The 18,734-nt window shown below is 40.4% G+C and overlaps 1 protein-coding gene across 1 annotated transcript in view; it reads left to right on the forward strand.

The window, feature by feature from the left end:
- PARM1 (prostate androgen-regulated mucin-like protein 1) overlaps positions 1–18,734 on the forward strand; it is a 43,500-nt gene that overhangs the window by 14,761 nt on the left and 10,005 nt on the right. The window contains exon 2 of the mRNA XM_030818989.1: positions 6,379–6,457. Within this exon, the coding sequence (XP_030674849.1) occupies positions 6,379–6,457 (79 nt within the window). The remainder of the gene's footprint in view (positions 1–6,378; positions 6,458–18,734) is intronic.

The following is an 18,734-nucleotide window of genomic DNA, read 5'->3' on the forward strand; positions in this document are numbered from 1 at the left end:
GTGTCTAAGAACTAAGGTTTTCTTTTCTCACTTTCTCTCCATCTCACAAACTACACCCCACTCCCACTACCACCCCACTAGAAGCAAATTGCAGTTACCATGTACCCTGGGTTATTTAACACACTGAAATGAACAGCATTTGGCAGCATTCTGAGCAGTTATTTTGCACCACAGAACACACTAGAAACCAATGACCTGAATGATCTAAGGTTGCTGTTCTAGAACTGTTGTCTGCTTCTAATTAGCCCTCTTCCCAATTAATTTGAATTATTGAGCTTCATTCTTCCTTCACCAGTATGTACAAGAGGACCCAAGCCATCACACAGCCTAAGGCAGGCCCTGTTTCCTGGGCAGCTAACAGAAAGCAGACAGAGGATGTACCAGAGCTGTAGGTTTTACTTAAAAACAATTGAGGATTTAGTACTAGAGCCCAGGGTGGCAGGAGAGCCTAGTGGGTAACACATGGATTCTCGAACCTGTGCTTGTATCCCAGTTCTTCTACTTAGCAGTTCTGCGGCTTTGGGTCCTTAGCATCTCTGTGACTCAGTTTCCCCAACTGTAAAATGGAGATAACAAGAATACCTACTTTCTCATGAGGATTAAATGAACTGAAATAAGTGAAGCTCATAGAACAGTCCCTGGCACACAGTAAGTAACAGGAAAGTGTTAGTTGCTATTATTTTTGTTGTTATTGATTTCTCTTGCTATTACTGTTGTTCTTTGGAGGAAGGAGACACGATCTGATGCTCTTGCTGTGAAAACGAAGAGCCTAGCATAATAAATAGAGATTCAGCACACACAGAGTTCTAACTGTCAAGCCCTCGCCAGTCGCCCACTTCCCTCCTCCAGCACATCCGCAGACACATGCTTTTAAAGAGAAAGAATTCCTCTAAGACAAAATGTTCCTTTCCTCTTGGTGACCTTGACTGAAGGAGCTGCCGCACACTCTGAAGTGGCCACCTGCTCCTCTTCTCCGATTCTTACCTAATCTCTGGACCAGGAAGTGGAAAGAAAAGAGCAAGAATATTGAAAAACAGTCAAGAGGTTTGTTAAAGACTCTTCTCAAAATAGATCAAAGGCATGCACACATACTCAGGAACTTGGTCAAGTATTTACACGCACCTTCTAAATAAGCTGACTGGTGAATTTTCAAGGAGAATGTAGCTCAGGAGTCATCTATGGATAGCAGTGAGACACTCACCTCTTTTTCACCTCTGGAAACTTTGCACCATCACCTCCTCCACCCCCAGCTCTCTCAGAGTAACAACAACTTCTTTAAAGAGCCCAGCAAAGTTCTTTCTTCAGAGGTTGTTTGGGTTCATCCCATCATGTCCTAATATTTACATTTTGGATACAATTGGTGAATATTAATATTTCTTCCAAAGAGCTCAAATAAAATGTTTATTTCATGTTTAAAGTGAAATAAAAAGAAAATCCCTCAATGAGAAGAGTCCCTAGAGGAACATTTGAGGTTTGATAATATTGCTAAGCCCAGGAATAGAGAAGGACCCTTTTGGTCAAGTGAGAGGCAGGAGGCTTGGGCATGAACAGAACCCCTTCTGAGTGTGCGATCAAGAAAAGGGGCCCATGTGTGTGGCGTGCAGGCCCATGGGGATGTGTGAGTGTGGGGAGAGAGACTCTTAAATGATGCTACAGTCAATTCCTGGACTGCCTCAGGGTATAGAACAGAGCTGAAACAGGAAAAGGAATAACCCTGAAGGCAGTCTCCTTCCTCAGGATTGTAGGGGAGTGGAGTAGTGGCCGACCAGGCTGACCAGGAGTTTACTCTGGCTGCTTCAAGGATGTTATCTGACTCTATTTAGACAATTATTCCTTGATATGGTTTGGCTGTGTGTCCCCACCCAAATCTCACCTTGAATTGTAATAATCCCCATGTGTCATGGGAGGGACCCAGTGGGAGGTAATGGAATCATGGGGGTGAGTTTTACCCATGCTGTTCTCGTGATAGTGAAGATCTGATGGTTTTATAAAAGGAAGTTACCCTGCCCATGCTGTCTTGCCTGCCACCATGTAAGATGTGCCTTTCACCTCCCACCATGATTGTGAGGCCTCCCTAGCCATGTGGAACTGTGAGTCCATTAAACCTTTTTTTTACATATAAATTACCCAGTCTTGAGTATGCCTTTGTTAGCAGCATGAGAATGGACTAATTCATTCCTAAAATAACTCTCCTCCAACTAACCACCTTGGTCACTGATGGGGACTTTCAAGTGCACAGTGAGAAGGGCAGGGGGCTGGGGAGGTGGGATCATAGATGTAGTCATAGGAGTAGGTACTCAGGTAAGAACTGGAGCAGGTGATTCCAAGGTGAATAAGTGGTGAGTCAGCTGTGTGGAAACTTTCTTAGCACAGTGATTAGGGTAAAAAAAAATTTCTGGTAATCTTTTTTAAGCTAAAAGTATATTTGTTTATTCAACATTAAATACATAAGTTAAGTACCCACTGTGGGCCAAAGATGGTGCCTTAAGCTAACAGTGCACAAAGAAATGGGAAGAGATGCAAGATGGCCATGAATAGAAATGACCTAGGGAAGCACATAAACATAATACAGAATGCTTGAAAGAAGTTGATGCTGAGATCTGAGAACACACAGCAACACTGTAATTTACACAGGGGTGTCAGGGAAAACGGCTCAGAAGAGTTGATATTTAGCTAGATAGTGAAGAAGAATAGGAGCTGGCCAAGCTAAGAAAAGTTAGTGATTAAAAATGCAAAACCAGGATTAAATAGTACTGGGTCCAAATGATAGTTGAATCATTTACCACATGTAAAACCTTAATCTCTCTGAGCCTTAACTTCCTCATCTATAAAATGGGAATAATTCTGCCCACCTTGTAAAGAGAATTAAATAAGATGATAGCTGTACAGTTTTGTGCATAGTCTCAGCCCAAAGTAATCATCTGCAAATGGTAGCTATGGTTATTCTTTAGCCCATTTATTCTGATCCTGGGCCATTAAAAAAAGTAGCAAAATGCAACCCTGAGGAATTCCATACTTCAGGGAGGACCAAAATTCAAAGAGGCTTTGGTTCACAGGCCTTCACCAGCCCTCTGGATAGGCAGAACATGTTGGTAGAGTGAAATGTGCTCGCACAGTGGAATATTCTTGTATCTGGGATTATAAAATATATAGATAAGTTTCCTCCAGTTCTTAATTTCTGCCCATTCCAGGGCTTTATAACATGAGTCACACCCAGTCTCTAACTCACAAATCCCAATGAGGAAGAAATGAAATGCCAGCCACCTTCCCCATGTCTCCACTCCCAGTGGACTGCCCATCAGTGTCCCACATCTTCCTCATAAGGCAGAGGTTCCCCTGCCCCCAGCCACACCTTCCTCATTTTTTTCTCTCCCTTCCTCATAATGAAAAATGTAAGAGGAGGAGGAGGAGGGGAATTCCAGTTTAGTTTAAACAGAACTCAGGGGGAAATGGCATTTGTTTTCACAAGGAGGAAATAAAGCCTTTTCAGTCACCCTATAAAGTTGCGCTAACGTGGGCTCAGCAACCCGTTCATGTTCTCAAACTGTGATGTCCTCAGGTGTGGAACTTCCCAGGGCTGATGTTACCAGCTGCTTCTGAAAGCAGCCACTGCTGTGGAGGTAACAGCAAGCTCAGGATACAAGATCTCCTAGGCTCAGGGCCAGATAAAGGTTTTCTGCTTTTGGAGGACTCTTGTTCCCATGGCTGGCATCCACTGAGAAGAGCCAGTGGGTAACAGAATAGTTAATACAGTGGTTCAAATATTTAATTGCTATCTGTTTTATCTTATACCATTTGGCCTTATATTGGGCTGTACAAACTCTTAGAAGTGCCCCTTTGCCCAGCTGCCCATCAAGGGCCCATCAGGAGGAAAATAACTGGCTAATTCCAGCTCTGGTCATATAGGCTATCTTCTGTGGACATGGAAGGGTGACATGGAAGAGCCCCATTTGAAGATTGGGGGTACACTTGGAGCTAGAGAGCCACCCATCATATGGAGGATAAGTGGTCACTCTATCACTTACAATCAAAAAAAAAAAAAGATCGCACTTTAGTTGGAGAACCTGCCTGATTTATCTTTAGAAAGAAGTGGTATATAAATAAATTCAGTAAATCACAAAGTTGGAGGGGACCCAACTGCTTAAAGTTAGAGAAGAATCTTTGAAAAAAGGCCAAACCTGTGATTTCCTATATGAAACTATCCCTGGAGCAAGAAAGAAGAGTCTTGCAAAAAAATCAGCTATATTCATTCTTTTCTTCCACTTTTTTAAAAGGAGAAATTAAATTAAAAGGTCAGTTTTTTACACTGCTCTTAATTGAAATGACTGTATCTTTTTGAGTCTTAAAATACTCCCATCACCTTACCCTATGGTTATAACCCTCCTTTCATAAGCTTTTAAAAGAGCTATTACGAGGCTTCAGTGAACTTTGAATTGTTCTAATTTCAACACAGTTTAGAGGCCAAGAAGCCAAGAGGAGCCTTTCAAAGTAGGAGTGGAGGTTTTCCATAAGGGGAACTGACCTCGGACTTTCTCTGCTTGACCCAGTCTGCAAGTTTGAGCATTCAGTGCCATAATTCTGTCTTTACAGTAGTAAACAGGGAAAGAGAATTATTCTGATAATTATATTAATCTGGCTCAAAATGATTCCAGGAGCAAAGAAATGGATCTGTGAGTGTTCAGAAGCTTGTAAGCTCTGAAACGGTTGAATATGATCCGTCTTCGCAGACACAACAAGCTCTGGTCTTAGTCTTAATGTTAGCAATGATTTTTTTTGGTCTCTCTTTTAGAAATTATAACCAGCAGGAGCATGGGTGTCTGATGTAGCATTCTTTCATCCAAAGCTTTTGAGAAGTTACTAAAGAATTAACAAGTGGACTGATTTGCTTCTTAACTGTCCTACAATTCTTTTGGTGGGAAGGCTAATAAAACGAACAGTAACAAGAGCCGTTCATACCAGCAGACAAAAATAAATAAATAAGAGATACTAAAATAATCTACAGTGATAAATCTCCAAAAATGTGGGGGAGACTCATCACTTTTGAGACCTAGTACACAAGAGATGAGAATTGGTCCAGGATCATATATTTGCATAGCTCTTTAGATTGGTGCACTTGGCATCTCATTTAATCCCCTTAAAATCATGCAAGATGGGTAGAACACTCTTATTCCTCTGTCTCAGCAGGTAAGTAGTATAAGAGTCGTCAGGGTTAGGTAAATAGTTCATGGTCACACAGCTACTAATGATTGAACCACACTCGAATCCACATATTCAGACTCCAAGTCTCTTGTGCTCTTTGCAGTGTGTTTAAAAGAGTCCCATTCGTTTGTTGAAGTACTAGTAAATAATTTCCCAGTTGCCTAAAAGAGTAAATGGGGTCCCTAACACCAGCTTTAGTGCCGAAAACTCACTTTAAGTATTAGGGGACAAGAGCCCAGTTGATTCTTGCCATTTTTAAGGTGAAATAAAACTAAAGTATATTCATTATTAATGCAAAACTCACACAAAAAGCATGTTGTGCTTCCAAGTAGTATTTGGAGGAGGTGTCGTTATTCTTACAAGGGTACATGCTCAAAGAGTTTTTTAAACTGCCCATTAATAGTTGCTTTTGGAACCAGATTTCAAACTACAGAATAAAATATTCACGTGACTTTATATTGCACCAAGATATTTCTACAAACAAAAAATAGTGTTACCTATCAGACCTGACCTTATTCTATATATCAAACTTCACTTTATTCTCTATAAAACCAAGTTTACTATCCAAGAATGAAAACTGAACATATTTCCCACAGAGGAATGTTTTAAAATGCTTTGACTTGATTGCCTCATTAAAATTAGTGCATTTCCTACCAAGACGACCCTTTTGAAGTGGATACTGCCAATATTTTTATGAAAAAACCAACCACATTACTTTGCACTGACTCTTGAGTAAAACATCCTAAGTCTCTCAATATTTCACAAGTAATAGAAAGATGAGGCAGAGCCCACAAAAGAAGAAAATAGGACATCAAGAAATCTAAAACCCACTACCCCTGCAAACAACAGCAGCAGCAACAACAACAGATTGATGTCATTCTTAAAAAGATAGTCAAAATATGACTAAGTACTCCTCTCTAAATTCCAGGCCAGCCAAAAAGCCTTGAGAAATATTGACCATTTACCCAATTTCACCTGCATAAAAAGTGTTTTGGTAACAGAATTAAAATCCTGGGTTTTATTCTAGCTGTGAATGTCATGCAGAATGATCTGAAGTAGCTTTTTCCCCTTTCAGAGAAAAGATGGGATCAGGCAGAAGGTGGATACTATGCAGGCCAAAGTCACATGATGCCCCGTATCCTCATATATCTTCTTTTCTGTGCCCTTCCTCCTTCACAGGCAGCATCGCCGCCATTACCGTGACAGTCATTGCCGTGGTGCTGCTGGTGTTTGGAGTTGCAGCCTACCTAAAAATCAGGTGAGACGCAGCTTACTCTTAACAAAAAGGATTCTGTTTTGTTGGGCTCTGGGCTGAGCACTGTTTTGCTGGATATTTGTTCCTTAATAGGTATCTTAGCCCTCAGAAATATTGGCAGAGAAGTGAAAAATGGCGGGTGTACTCCTACTCCGCACAACACGGGTATAGACGTACAGTATCTGAACCTTGGCAAAGTAGAAGAAGCAAGCTGAGATATACAGCATGATGATGCAATGAAAGAATTAACGTGGAGTCGGGAGACTGAAGCCTAGGCTCCCTGCCCTGAATGTACCTCATTACCCTGGGAAAGCCACATGCCTCCTAAAGCTCACCTATTCTCATCTGTGAAAGGGGATAGAAGGGTGGGATCGATGGTTCCTAAATTCTGATGTTCTGAATACTGAACTGTGGATTTGTACCCAATCTGTTAATGAGGTTTTCATTGATTCCAATGCAAAATGTAAAAAATATAAGAAAGGTGTGGCATTTCCTATAAAACTGTTTTTTCCCCTGAGATTATGTCTTTATATTTTTGGCTTTAAACTATCTTTTCTCCTATGAAATGAAGTGATAGTAGCTGAGATTTTACTTTCTTTAGCCTAATAGGAAGTTGCAATACTCTGTGAGTCCTCCATTTTTGTTTTCTATTGCTCTGTGAAATCAAGTCTCAACATCACATTACTCACAGTCTCTGAGTGTCCTTCCAGCTGTAAAATGCCAGATGGCAAGTGACAGTCTTATTTCCCAGTCTGTGCAGTGCCCATAACAAAGGACAGAAAGACACAAGCTACATGGTGAGCACACTCACCCTTGACCTCCAATTCGTTCTCCTCCCAGGAACCAGAACCATTTCTATGCAAGCTCCTCTGCCCTGTCATTCCCTTCCTGAAAAACCCCAGTGGCTCCCCTTGCACTGAGAATTAAATTGTAACTCCTCAGCGTGGCCCTCAGTCATCCTGGACCGTGCCTGCCTCCCCTTTTCCAATCATCACATCCCTCTCTCCCTCTGAAGCCCTGAGCTCCAGTCACTCCAGCTCCCTCCAATTCTTAGGACACACCAGGTTCTGTCCTTCCTTCCCCAGACCCTGGAATCTTGCTACTCCCTCCATGAGATGCTTGTCTTCTAGCTTCTTCTCATGCTGTGTACATTGACTTTCATCTCACTTCCTTTGAGAGATGTCCTTTCCAGTTTGGAGCCCCTGTTATTTACTCTCTTAGTGCCTTGTTAAGTCCATCCTGGCTGTGACCACTGTCTATTATTTTATTACTATCATTTTGTTTTTGCATATGTGTTGCTTGTTTGTTGTCTCTTTTCCCCACAAAAAATGTAAGGTCCTTGAGGACCTGGATTTGTCTGTGAGGACACTGCTAGGGACCAAGACAGTGCTTGATATATTGAACAAATGAGCAGTGAACCATAAGGACACACTATCCCATGGACACTGTGGCACACACACACAGACATCCCTGACTTGCCCCCAAGCAGCCATGTTTCTTCCTCAAGAGGCTGTGCCACCCTGTCCTTCCCTCCTGCCTTTGACCCCACATGGAGCTCATGGATATGATTCCTCATCTCAGAGCACATATCCACTCTGCTGCTTCCTCTCATCCCCACTCACCACCCAGCCCCACCCAGTGCCCACTGGGAGTGCTTCCCTCCTCCTTCCCTTTTATCTCCCTCCATCTTGTGTTCTAAATGTGCACCAAATCAATCTTGATAATGTCAAGTATGAGAGTGCCTTGTAATATCACCTGCATCTATGATACAAAGAACAGGAAAGCCAGGTTTTGAAGAGAAATTGGAATTAAAGGGCCCACATGACCTGTTTCTAATAAAACATTTTATAAAAGCATCCAGAAGTTTCCCCCAGATTTAAAAAAATATTTTTCTTCATTAAGTTTGCATGTCCTTGAGCACTAAACTTAATTTTATAAATTATATCTTACTGAATGGTACCTTTTTCCATCTCGTTTAATTATTAGTTTATTGCTGCAGATACACTGTATTTTAATTACGAGTTAAATTGGCTTTTATGAACTACTCTGGGAACCTCGTTTCCATTTTTTAACAAAGTATCTGTTGAAAAATATGTTCTGCCCCTCCTTCCCAAAAAGGAACTTACACATAAATTTTAGAGTCATTTTAGAATCACCAATGGTGAGTTCCTAACAGGCTACATTATCAAAAATACGACCTTCACTGAAGCGTGGAGTGAAATAGAAACACTTCCTTCTTGCTACACACTTCCCCAAAACGGTGCTGAAATAACTGGAAGGACTCTTCCTCTTCACTTTGGCAAGAATTCAAGTTGACCACCTCTAAACCCACACTGGCTATAGGCAGGCAGTCTAAAACAGTGATTAACAATTCAGACTCCAGAAGCAGGGAGACCTCAGTTCAAATCCTGGCTCTACTACTTCCAGCACTGTGACCTGGGCATGTCACAGAGCACCACTAACCCTCATTTCCCTCACCTGTAAAATAAGGGCAGTAGTTTCTACCTTGTAGCGTTGTTTGGAAGCAAGTACACAGCACTGCCAACATCATCATCATCATCAAAGTAGTAGACTGGAAGGAGCCCCGGGAAGACAGTCCTTGATAGATAGCTGTAGAGTGTCAGCCATGTGCCAGGCCACATCAGTGATGTGACACAGTTCTGCCATCACAGAACTTACCATGCTTGGAAAATTTTGTTAGCAGGCCATTATAATTTGCTCTAATGAGTGCTGATTAAAATTTTATTTTAAGCTATATTTTCCCCAGGCCTTCAGAGCACCAGATAAATTAAGTAAATGATTAAGTTGAATAAATCATTATTCTTCTTCCCCATACAGCTTCTGTCTCTTAAATGTAGTAAGATCCACAGTGGCATAAATATAAGGTTGCTATTTATCTGTTATGCTACTTAAGTTTAAGCACTATAATCTTATGAATGGATACAGTTATTAGAACCTTAAGGGGTTTCAGAAATCCCCTAAGGAAAGCCCCTTTCTGCTTCTCTATTAATTATTTCGGTAAAATGATAACATAAGGAGATTAATCGTTGTTATGAATCTTAAGGCTATGCTAAAACCCCTTCAACTATTATTTTGCCAGGTTGTCGGAAAGCCCCATTAATCGTTCATCAAAAATACTTCAGTTGACGTGTGTGTGTGCATGTATGTTCCTAAGGATAGGCTTTGCTTTGGTTGGGAATTTACTTTTCTTTCTTCATCCCAGATTTCTAAAAACAATAACATAACAAAAGATCTGTTTTCTGTGGTCTTTTAGCTTGTTTGGCTGGAGCAGCGAATGACTAAAATCACAACCCATAGGGAGCCATTAGCTTCTGACCTGCAACCATGGGATATGGTCCTGGCCCAGCCAAGTTCTCTGCAAATGCAAGGGGAGAATCTGCTTGAAAAGGCAGCCTCATGACCAGAAAAATAGAATGCTTGGCAAGCTCTGCTAACAGTGGGTGGGGACTTTTCACCTTTCTTCGCAAATCCTCATTTCCTCTAAAGGCATTGTAAACTTAAAAGCCATCTGCTTTTCACACTCTCTTCCTCCAGGGACCCATGACCCCTAGTTTTGTCACAATGACCCCTGCCTGGAGAACCACATCTTTTTGTAACCTGAGCCACTTTTGCATGTGACTTATAAAATGAACTGCCCTGAACCCAGGGCCCTTCTTGGTTTATGACCCCACCTTTTAACCGGCAGCAGTGTGGTGTGGAGGGAAGAATGTGAGCTTTGCAGTCAAGTTTAATGCTGACTTTTCTACTTACTATTTAGGCGGCCTTGGGCAAATTATTAACTCCTTGATCCTCAATTTCTTCAATCTGCAAAAAATAGAGTTAATAATATGTATCTTTCAAGGTTGTTTTAAAGACGAAGTGAAGTAATGAATGCAGAGTAACTGGAGAGACTAGCATGGTGACTAAGAACGTGCACTCTGGGGCAAGTTTTCTTTTTTTGAGTCAGAGTCTTTCTCTGTCGCCCAGGCTGCAGTGCAGTGGTGTGATCTCGGCTCACTGCAACCTCCACCTCCTGGGTTCAAGCAATTCTCCTGCCTCAGCCTCCCGAGTAGCTGGGACTACAGGCACACGCCACCACACCCGGCTAATTTTTGTATTTTTAGTAGAGATGGGGTTTCACCATGTTGACCAGAATGGTCTCGATCTTCTGACCTGGTGATCTGCCCTCCTTGGCCTTCCAAAGTGCTGGGATTACAGGCGTGGGCCACCGAGCCCAGCCTGGGGCAAGTTTCTTAATCACTCTGTGCTCAGTTTCTTCATGTAAAATGAGACTATAATAATAATAGTACCTAACTCAAGATTGTTACAAAGATTAAATTATGATACATATAAACGTTCAGTGCCTGGTATGAGGTGAGGATGATGGAAGGGCAATTACTGTTACTGCTGTAGTTGTTAGAACAGTGCTTAGCAAATAGGAACTCAGTAAACTGGTAACCACTAACACATAGGCTGTGAGGTTGGGAGCACAGTCTCCATCCTACCATTTCCATTCAGTAGGCGTAGGGATTCAAAGGAGAGGGGAGAGAAGGAGAAGGAAGATGGCACAGCAGCTCATTTCCTAATTGAATATTGATATGGCGGTCTTCCATGTTCCAGTTTGGCAGTTTCGTTAGTGCTATTCTGAAACGCCTGTGAAGTTGCATCCATGTTACACATTTATAAATGGAAACTCTCTCTGAGCAGTCTTTATGCCAGGGCTTGTTTGCAATTTTAAAAGAAAGCAAAGGCCCTGTCTGCCTTTTGCAGAAGTATCTTTAATTAGTGATGATTGAAGAATGAGATAAGTCTGTTTTGATTTGTTTAAGTTGGCTCAAAACTGTTCAGCCAAGACGTAATCTCCCTGCACAGGGGACTGTATCTGCTAAGACCAGTGATGTGGATGTTGCTATAATTAGGTGTGCTGGTGACCCAGACAGACTACATGGGGTGTTCTCTTCACAAAAATAAATGCAATCTTGATTTATAGACACAACAGGACCTGTATTTTAAGACGTCTTGTTAGAAGTCACCTATTTTGCTTTATGTCTTCTAGTGATTGCATGTTGTACAATTGGATTCCTTCTGGTTGTTAGAGTAGGCCCAGCCAGCCATAAAGGCCAAGATCTTCTAGAATTTGTTATACACAGTTGACTTTTTCAGGTCACCTTTTGGAGTTCTGTAGGTCTTGTTTACTCAATTTTCTCCCTCAGTGATTCTTAAACTTTAATGTGCATAAGAGTCAATGGAAGAGCTTATTAAAAACACAGTTTCTGGCTGGGTGTGGTGGTTCACCCCTGTAATCCCAGCATTTTGGGAGGCCGAGGTGGGCGGATCACGAGGTCAGGAGATCGAGACCATCCTGGCTAACACGGTGAAACCCTGTCTCTACTAAAAATACAAAAAAAATTAGCCAGGTGTGGTGGCGGGCACCTGTAGTCCCAGCTACTCAGGAGGCTGAGGCAGGAGAATGGCATGAATCCGGGATGTGGAGCTTGCAGTGAGCTGAAATCGCACCACTGCACTCCAGCCTGCGTGACACAGTGAGAAAAAAAAAAAAAAAACAGTTTCCTGGGTCTCATCCCCATAGATTCAGATTCAGTAGGTCCAGGTAGGGCCCTTGCATTTACATTTCTAACTAGCTCAAAGGTGATGCCAGTGCTGCTGGTCCAAGGATTACACTTTGAGTAGCCCTGTTTTACCCACTTCTAACACTCCAGTAGCTCTGTTTTACCCATTTCTAACACTCCAAACACAGTCTCTGCTGTAGAGTTTCCCAGATAGATTGCCCTGTTGTTTCACATATATTTCAGATATGTTGCCCTGTTTCAGATATATTGCCTTTGTAATTTTGAACATGCTGATCCCTCTATGAGAGGTGTTTGGTTCACCCCTTTCTCATCTGGCTAATTTCAAGTTGTCCAGCTCAAGAGAGACCTCCTTTGGGAAGCCTTCATCCACCTTTCCATACTGAGTTCCTTGCTGTGCATGCTTCCCTCATACCATGCGCTTCCCTGTACTAGAATCAGTGCATTCTCTACCAGTTTCCTCCACTAGAACAATATCAAGTCCCTGGCAGTACCTGAAGTATAGTAGTTGCTTAATGAACATTTATTGGATGAGTTCATAAGTCTGAATAGGAAAGTTTGGGGGTGCAGCAATAACATTTGTTTACTCCTAATCAAGAAGAACCAGGGTGGGGAAGGGGAAGCCATGGGAATCTGTTAAACCACACAGACTTTTACTAGCTACCTCGTGACACTGAACTAGTTTACAAATAAACAGATGTGCCAATGTGTAGACCTTTTCTGTGATGATTGTCTGCCAATAGTATGCCATCTGGCAGGTAATTTTTTAAATAAACAAATATGACCTGCCCCTTCAAAGCAAAGGTAATTATTTCAAGATATGCTTGAAAGTAATAGCTTTTTAAAAGAAACCCGGAGTCTGGAAAAAAGGATTTTAAAAATAAATATTTGGAAATATTCCCATCAGTGAGATTTTTGTTAGAAACATGGAACTGATAGGATTCCTGAGTTGTGATAATCACTCTGCCACTAACTTGCTGTCGTAACTTTGGGTGAATAAAATAAATTATAATGATTTCAGTTTTCTTACCCCCAAAATTGTGGCTCACAATATTAATTTCTTAGTTTTGACAAATGTACCACAATTATGTATCAACATTAGTGGAAGCTGGGTGAAGGGTATACAGGAAATCTTTGTACTATCTTTGCAACTTTTCTCTAAATCTAAAATCATTCCAACATACAAAGTTTATTTTTTTTTAATTATGACTCAGTAGCTACCACGAGGATATATTGTTTGCTTTTGCCTCAGGGCCTCTGTACTTGCTGCTCCCTCTGTCTACACAGTACCCCTCGGTCATCCACATGGCTCATCCCTCATCTCCTCTATGTGTCTGCTCAAATGATGTCTTAGTGAGACCTTCCCTGATCATCATATTCAGAATTACAGTCCCCACCTCCTATTGGGAACTCCTCACCACCCACTTCTTCTATTTGTTTTCTCCGTGGACTTAGTAACATTTACCATGTTATTATTTGTATATTATTTATTGTGTCTCCCCACGTAGAATGTAAGCTCCCTAAGGACAGGGATTTTGATCTGTTCAGTTTATTAAGGTATCAACCAGGTGCTAGAGTAGGGCCTGATAGATGGTAAGTTTTCAATGAATACTTAAAGAAGCCAGGCAGGAAATGACAATCAGAAAAAAAGAGGAAACGATGGAAACAATAAAAAGGAGACAGTGACGGCTGCATCAAACAGTTTTGTTAATGGACGACAAGAGTCTAAGGCTTAATTACTCATGGCTAATGAACTGAAAGTTCAGCTGCATTTTTCCAGCACTAAGCCATGTCTTAATCATCTTTGTATCCTTCCATATTTCTTCATATCCTTAGCACATGGTAAGCACTAATGATTGAATGGCAAGACTTGCTTGACTAAAGAGGAGAGGGCTTTGTGGGGCATAGTCATTTAAATAAATGTGGAGACTTGTGGAGAACTGGGGCTGACCCTTGTAAAGGACAAGATGTTTCCTAAAATATGTTTTGTTTCAATGCAAGAAAAGGGACACTTCACTCATTTTCAAAGACAATAGAGTTTCATTAAGTATTGATCCTACAGTTATCTTTAAATAGGTACCATTTTGCAGTGTTGGAGAATACCTCAAGCCACAAGTATCACCACATCATTTACCATTTGTTACCAACAAGCAGTCACCAAGTAGGGGCAGGGAGTAGGGAGTGCTGCTTTCTATTAGGGAAAAGCCACTAGAGAAAGAGAGCAATGAGGGAAGAGTTTAAAAGAAATCATTCTTCATTTTTCCCCCTTGGGTTTTAATTTGCTTACTGCATCATATGATACAGTAGAATCATGTTGACAATAAGCACAGTGCCATTGATTAACAGGGGCTGTGAGCACTGTGCTAAGGGCCTTAAAGCCACATCATCACATGCTGGTCCAGCCATAATTCTCTTTTCCCTTCCTATGTTTAAAGTCAAAATAGTGACTTTGACCATCGATATTCCTTATGGGATGTTTTCATTTTTCCTATTATACTATACAATGAATTTCCATGGGCCATATTAATCCTAGCTGGTATTAGCCAAACCCCATAGACACTCCATATACACTATTTATGCTGCTGGATATAAGCAGTTATCATCAAATATTTATAAAATAACCATTATATCAACAGCAACATATTAGGTGTTCAGGTAGTTAGAAGCAAAGTAGGACATAGTCTGCCCTCAAGAAGTTTACCATCTAAGCGGAGCCAAGACACAGCAAAGAGAAAACATGGCTATATTGAATCAGTGCCAGTCTTTATTAAGACTTTTAGTAAATAAAATTGCTTTGACCTGACAATGACATCATTCATCTAGATTGCTGTTCAGGTTGAAATTAGATGAAGCAATGTTGCCTTATAAAGCAAGCAAAGAGACCTTGGTTTCATTAGCTGCACTACCATTAAATAACATTGACAAAGTCACCTAAATTCCTTGGGTCCCACTTTACTTATCTTGGGAATGGGAGTTGCTTTGTTTTTTGGTTTCTGATTTTTTTTTAACCTCATACACTATGCAAATGCCAATCTGAAAACCTCCCCATTTCCTCCAAAATGTGCCATGATTTAAGAGGTTCTGACCTAGAGAGAAAGTTTAACATGCTCACTAATTATTGTCCTCTTATCACACGTACAAAAAATGTGTTTGTCTTACTCTTACTACAATAGTATCCAATTTGTCCAAACCTGGCTGGAATCCCAGTACACCCAATTTTTCCTGTTTAAGCTCATTAATGTGGTAAATAAGCCCTACGGGTTCAGTACATTCCCGATTTTGGTTCATCCATATCTCTTGGATATCTTTCCTCACTTATAAGCATTTTACTCAACTCACTGTTTCTTTAATGGGAAGGAAAAAAAAATTAAACAGTAAAGGCCAGTCTTTTTCCTTTATTTTACTAGTGTTTGTATAGGAGGTGTGTCTTACAATATAGGAGATTCAGATATAGCATTAACCAAATAGTCTTGCCTAAAATAACCATAGCCAGTAAAACCTGACAGCCAGAAGATTTTCAATCCTCTAACCCTCATTCCAACATACTAATAAACTTTAAAAATTCAAGTACAATAACAGTCATGTAAGAAACTGGTTTTATAACTATGCCTGGGGTATAGTTTCAGGAGTTCCTAGTGGGAGGAGGTTCACTTTTCATTCAATGACATTTTTTACTATTTGGCAGGTTCACCATGTGCTTGTATAAGATTTATTATATTAAAAATTTTAAAACAATATTGGCCAACATTCATTGCACATTTACTATGTGGCAGGCCTTTTATGTTCATTACCTGATTTAATCCTCCTAACAACCATGAAGCAATTTTTTTAAAAGTTTCTCCATTTTGTAGATGAAGAAACAGGGGGTTAAAAACTTATTCAAGGACATACATTTATTGACCAAACTCACATTTTATGGGAATAAAAATATATGATAGAGAAAAAAATTCTGTGAGAAGTTCAATTACCACACGAGGTGAAGCAGGAGTACCCTATCAATAAAGGAGCATGTTTATTAAGTATATTTTGCCAGGCTTGTAGCAGTAAGTTATGCTGAAATTTAGGCAGAGCTCCAGGGCTTTAGTTACCGGGTTTTAACTTGTTCATTCTACAGCTTCCATTTCTCAACCATCCTGTTAAAGGATTTGACTGGAACTGGAGGTTTCACATTTGGGGAGAGTGTTGGCCATAGACAGCCCATGACCTTTGTTTACCAAAACTACCTCCCTTATTTCTATAGATCAAAGAAGCAGTGGTGTTTCTGGGTTTCTATTTATGGTCTCTTTCATTCTCATACCCACAGAAATAAATGTGAGCCTTTAGGGAAAGCAAAGTAAATTGTGGAACGTCTTCAGGTTTTCAGGTACATAGATTAGGTCAGCTGAATCAGCCTTCAGGACATAAATCGAATTTTGAAGGCTAAGAGTTTGAAACGAGCACAGCAAAGGTCTAGTTCTTCGCAAAAAAAAAAAAAAAAAAAAAAAAAAAAAAAAAAATTGTCTTTTTGCAAATACCTGGCAGATGTAAATAAGCTTCAAAATTGCAATAGCAATTATTTCAGCAACAGATATAAGTATACCAAATGCTTTTTGCACCTTCGAATTGTGTTTTCATTTTGTTTAATTTTCACATCTAGCTGAGATAAAAATTAGTAGGAGTGGTCATTTTTTGTACTGTATCTAGCATACATGATTTCCAGTGGCAAGGTATAATAATTCATATGCTAGCATGAGCCTTAGAGGTAACAAATGCTCATTTTGTGATGCTCTTCTAATCCTGCCAATAGTTTTAGTCTTAAAATGACCATATTCCTTTCCAGGAAGCTCCCATCTTATGAACAGATCAGTTTTGGGGGAACCTCTGGATTTATTTTTTCCAATCACTGTTTCTTTCATAAACATGTATTGAGGACTTACTGTGTGTCAGATATTCTTCTCAGTGCTGGAGTTAGAGCTAAGAATAAACACAACAGGCAAATAATCCATACCTGCATGGAGATTACAGTCTAGTTCTGGAAGAGAGGCAATAACAAGTAAACTATTTTTTTTTATTATTATTATACTTTAGGTTTTAGGGTACATGTGCACAATGTGCAGGTTTGTTACATATGTATCCATGTGCCATGATGTTTTGCTGCACCCATTAACTCATCATTTAGCATTAGGTATATCTCCTAATGCTGTCCCTCCCCCCTCCCCCCACCCCACAACAGTCCCCAGAGTGTGATGTTCCCCTTCCTGTGTCCATGAGTTCTCATTGTTCAATTCCCACCTATGAGTGAGAACATGCGGTGTTTGGTTTTTTGTCCTTGCGATAGTTTACTGAGAATGATGGTTTCCAGTTTCATCCATGTCCCTAACAAAGGACATGAACTCATCATTTTTTATGGCTGCATAGTATTCCTTGGTGTATATGTGCCACATTTTCTTAATCCAGTCTATCGTTGTTGAACATTTGGGTTGGTTCCAACTCTTTGCTATTGTGAATAGTGCCGCAATAAACATATGTGTGCATGTGTCTTTATAGCAGCATGATTTATAGTCCTTTGGGTATATACCCAGTAATGGGATGGCTGGGTCAAATGGTATTTCTAGTTCTGGATCCCTGAGGAATCGTCACACTGACTTCCACAATGGTTGAACTAGTTTATAGTCCCACCAACAGTGTAAAAGTGTTCCTATTTCTCCACATCCTCTCCAGCACCTCTTGTTTCCTGACTTTTTAATGATGGCCATTCTAACTGGTGTGAGATGGTATCTCACTGTGGTTTTGATTTGCATTTCTCTGATGGCCAGTGATGATGAGCATTTTTTCATGTGTTTTTTGGCTGCATAAATGTCTTCTTTTGAGAAGTGTCTGTTCATGTCCTTCGCCCACTTTTTGATGGGGTTGTTTTTTTTTTCTTGTAAATTTGTTTGAGTTCATTGTAGATTCTGGATATTAGCCCTTTGTCAGATGAGTAGGTTGCAAAAATTTTCTCCCATTCTGTAGGTTGCCTGTTCACTCTGATGGTAGTTTCTTTTGCTGTGCAGAAGCTCTTTAGTTTAATTAGATCCCATTTGTCAATTTTGGCTTTTGTTGCCATTGCTTTTGCTGTTTTAGACATGAAGTCCTTGCCCATGCCTATGTCCTGAATGGTATTGCCTAGGTTTCTTGTAGGATTTTAATGGTTTTAGGTCTAACATTTAAGTCTTTAATCCATCTTGAATTAATTTTTGTATAAGATGTAAGGAAGGGATCCAGTTTCAGCTTTCTACATATGGCTAGCCAGCTTTCCAAGCACCATTTATTAAATAGGGAATCCTTTCCCCATTTCTTGTTTTTGTCAGGTTTGTCAAAGATCAGATAGTTGTAGATATGAGCATTATTTCTGAGGGCTCTGTTCTGTTCCATTGATCTATGTCTCTGTTGTGGTACCAGTACCATGCTGTTTTGGTTACTGTAGCCTTGTAGTATAGTTTGAAGTCAGGTAGCGTGATGCCTCCAGCTTTGTTCTTTTGGCTTAGGATTGACTTGGCAATGCGGGCTCTTTTTTGGTTCCATATGAACTTTAAAGTAGTTTTTTCCAATTCTGTGAAGAAAGTCATTGGTAGCTTGATGGGGATGGCATTGAATCTATAAATTACCTTGGGCAGTATGGCCATTTTCACAATATTGATTCTTCCAACCCATGAGCATGGAACGTTCTTCCA

This window comes from Nomascus leucogenys, chromosome 9 (assembly GCF_006542625.1).
Source record: "Nomascus leucogenys isolate Asia chromosome 9, Asia_NLE_v1, whole genome shotgun sequence".
NCBI lineage: Eukaryota > Metazoa > Chordata > Mammalia > Primates > Hylobatidae > Nomascus > Nomascus leucogenys.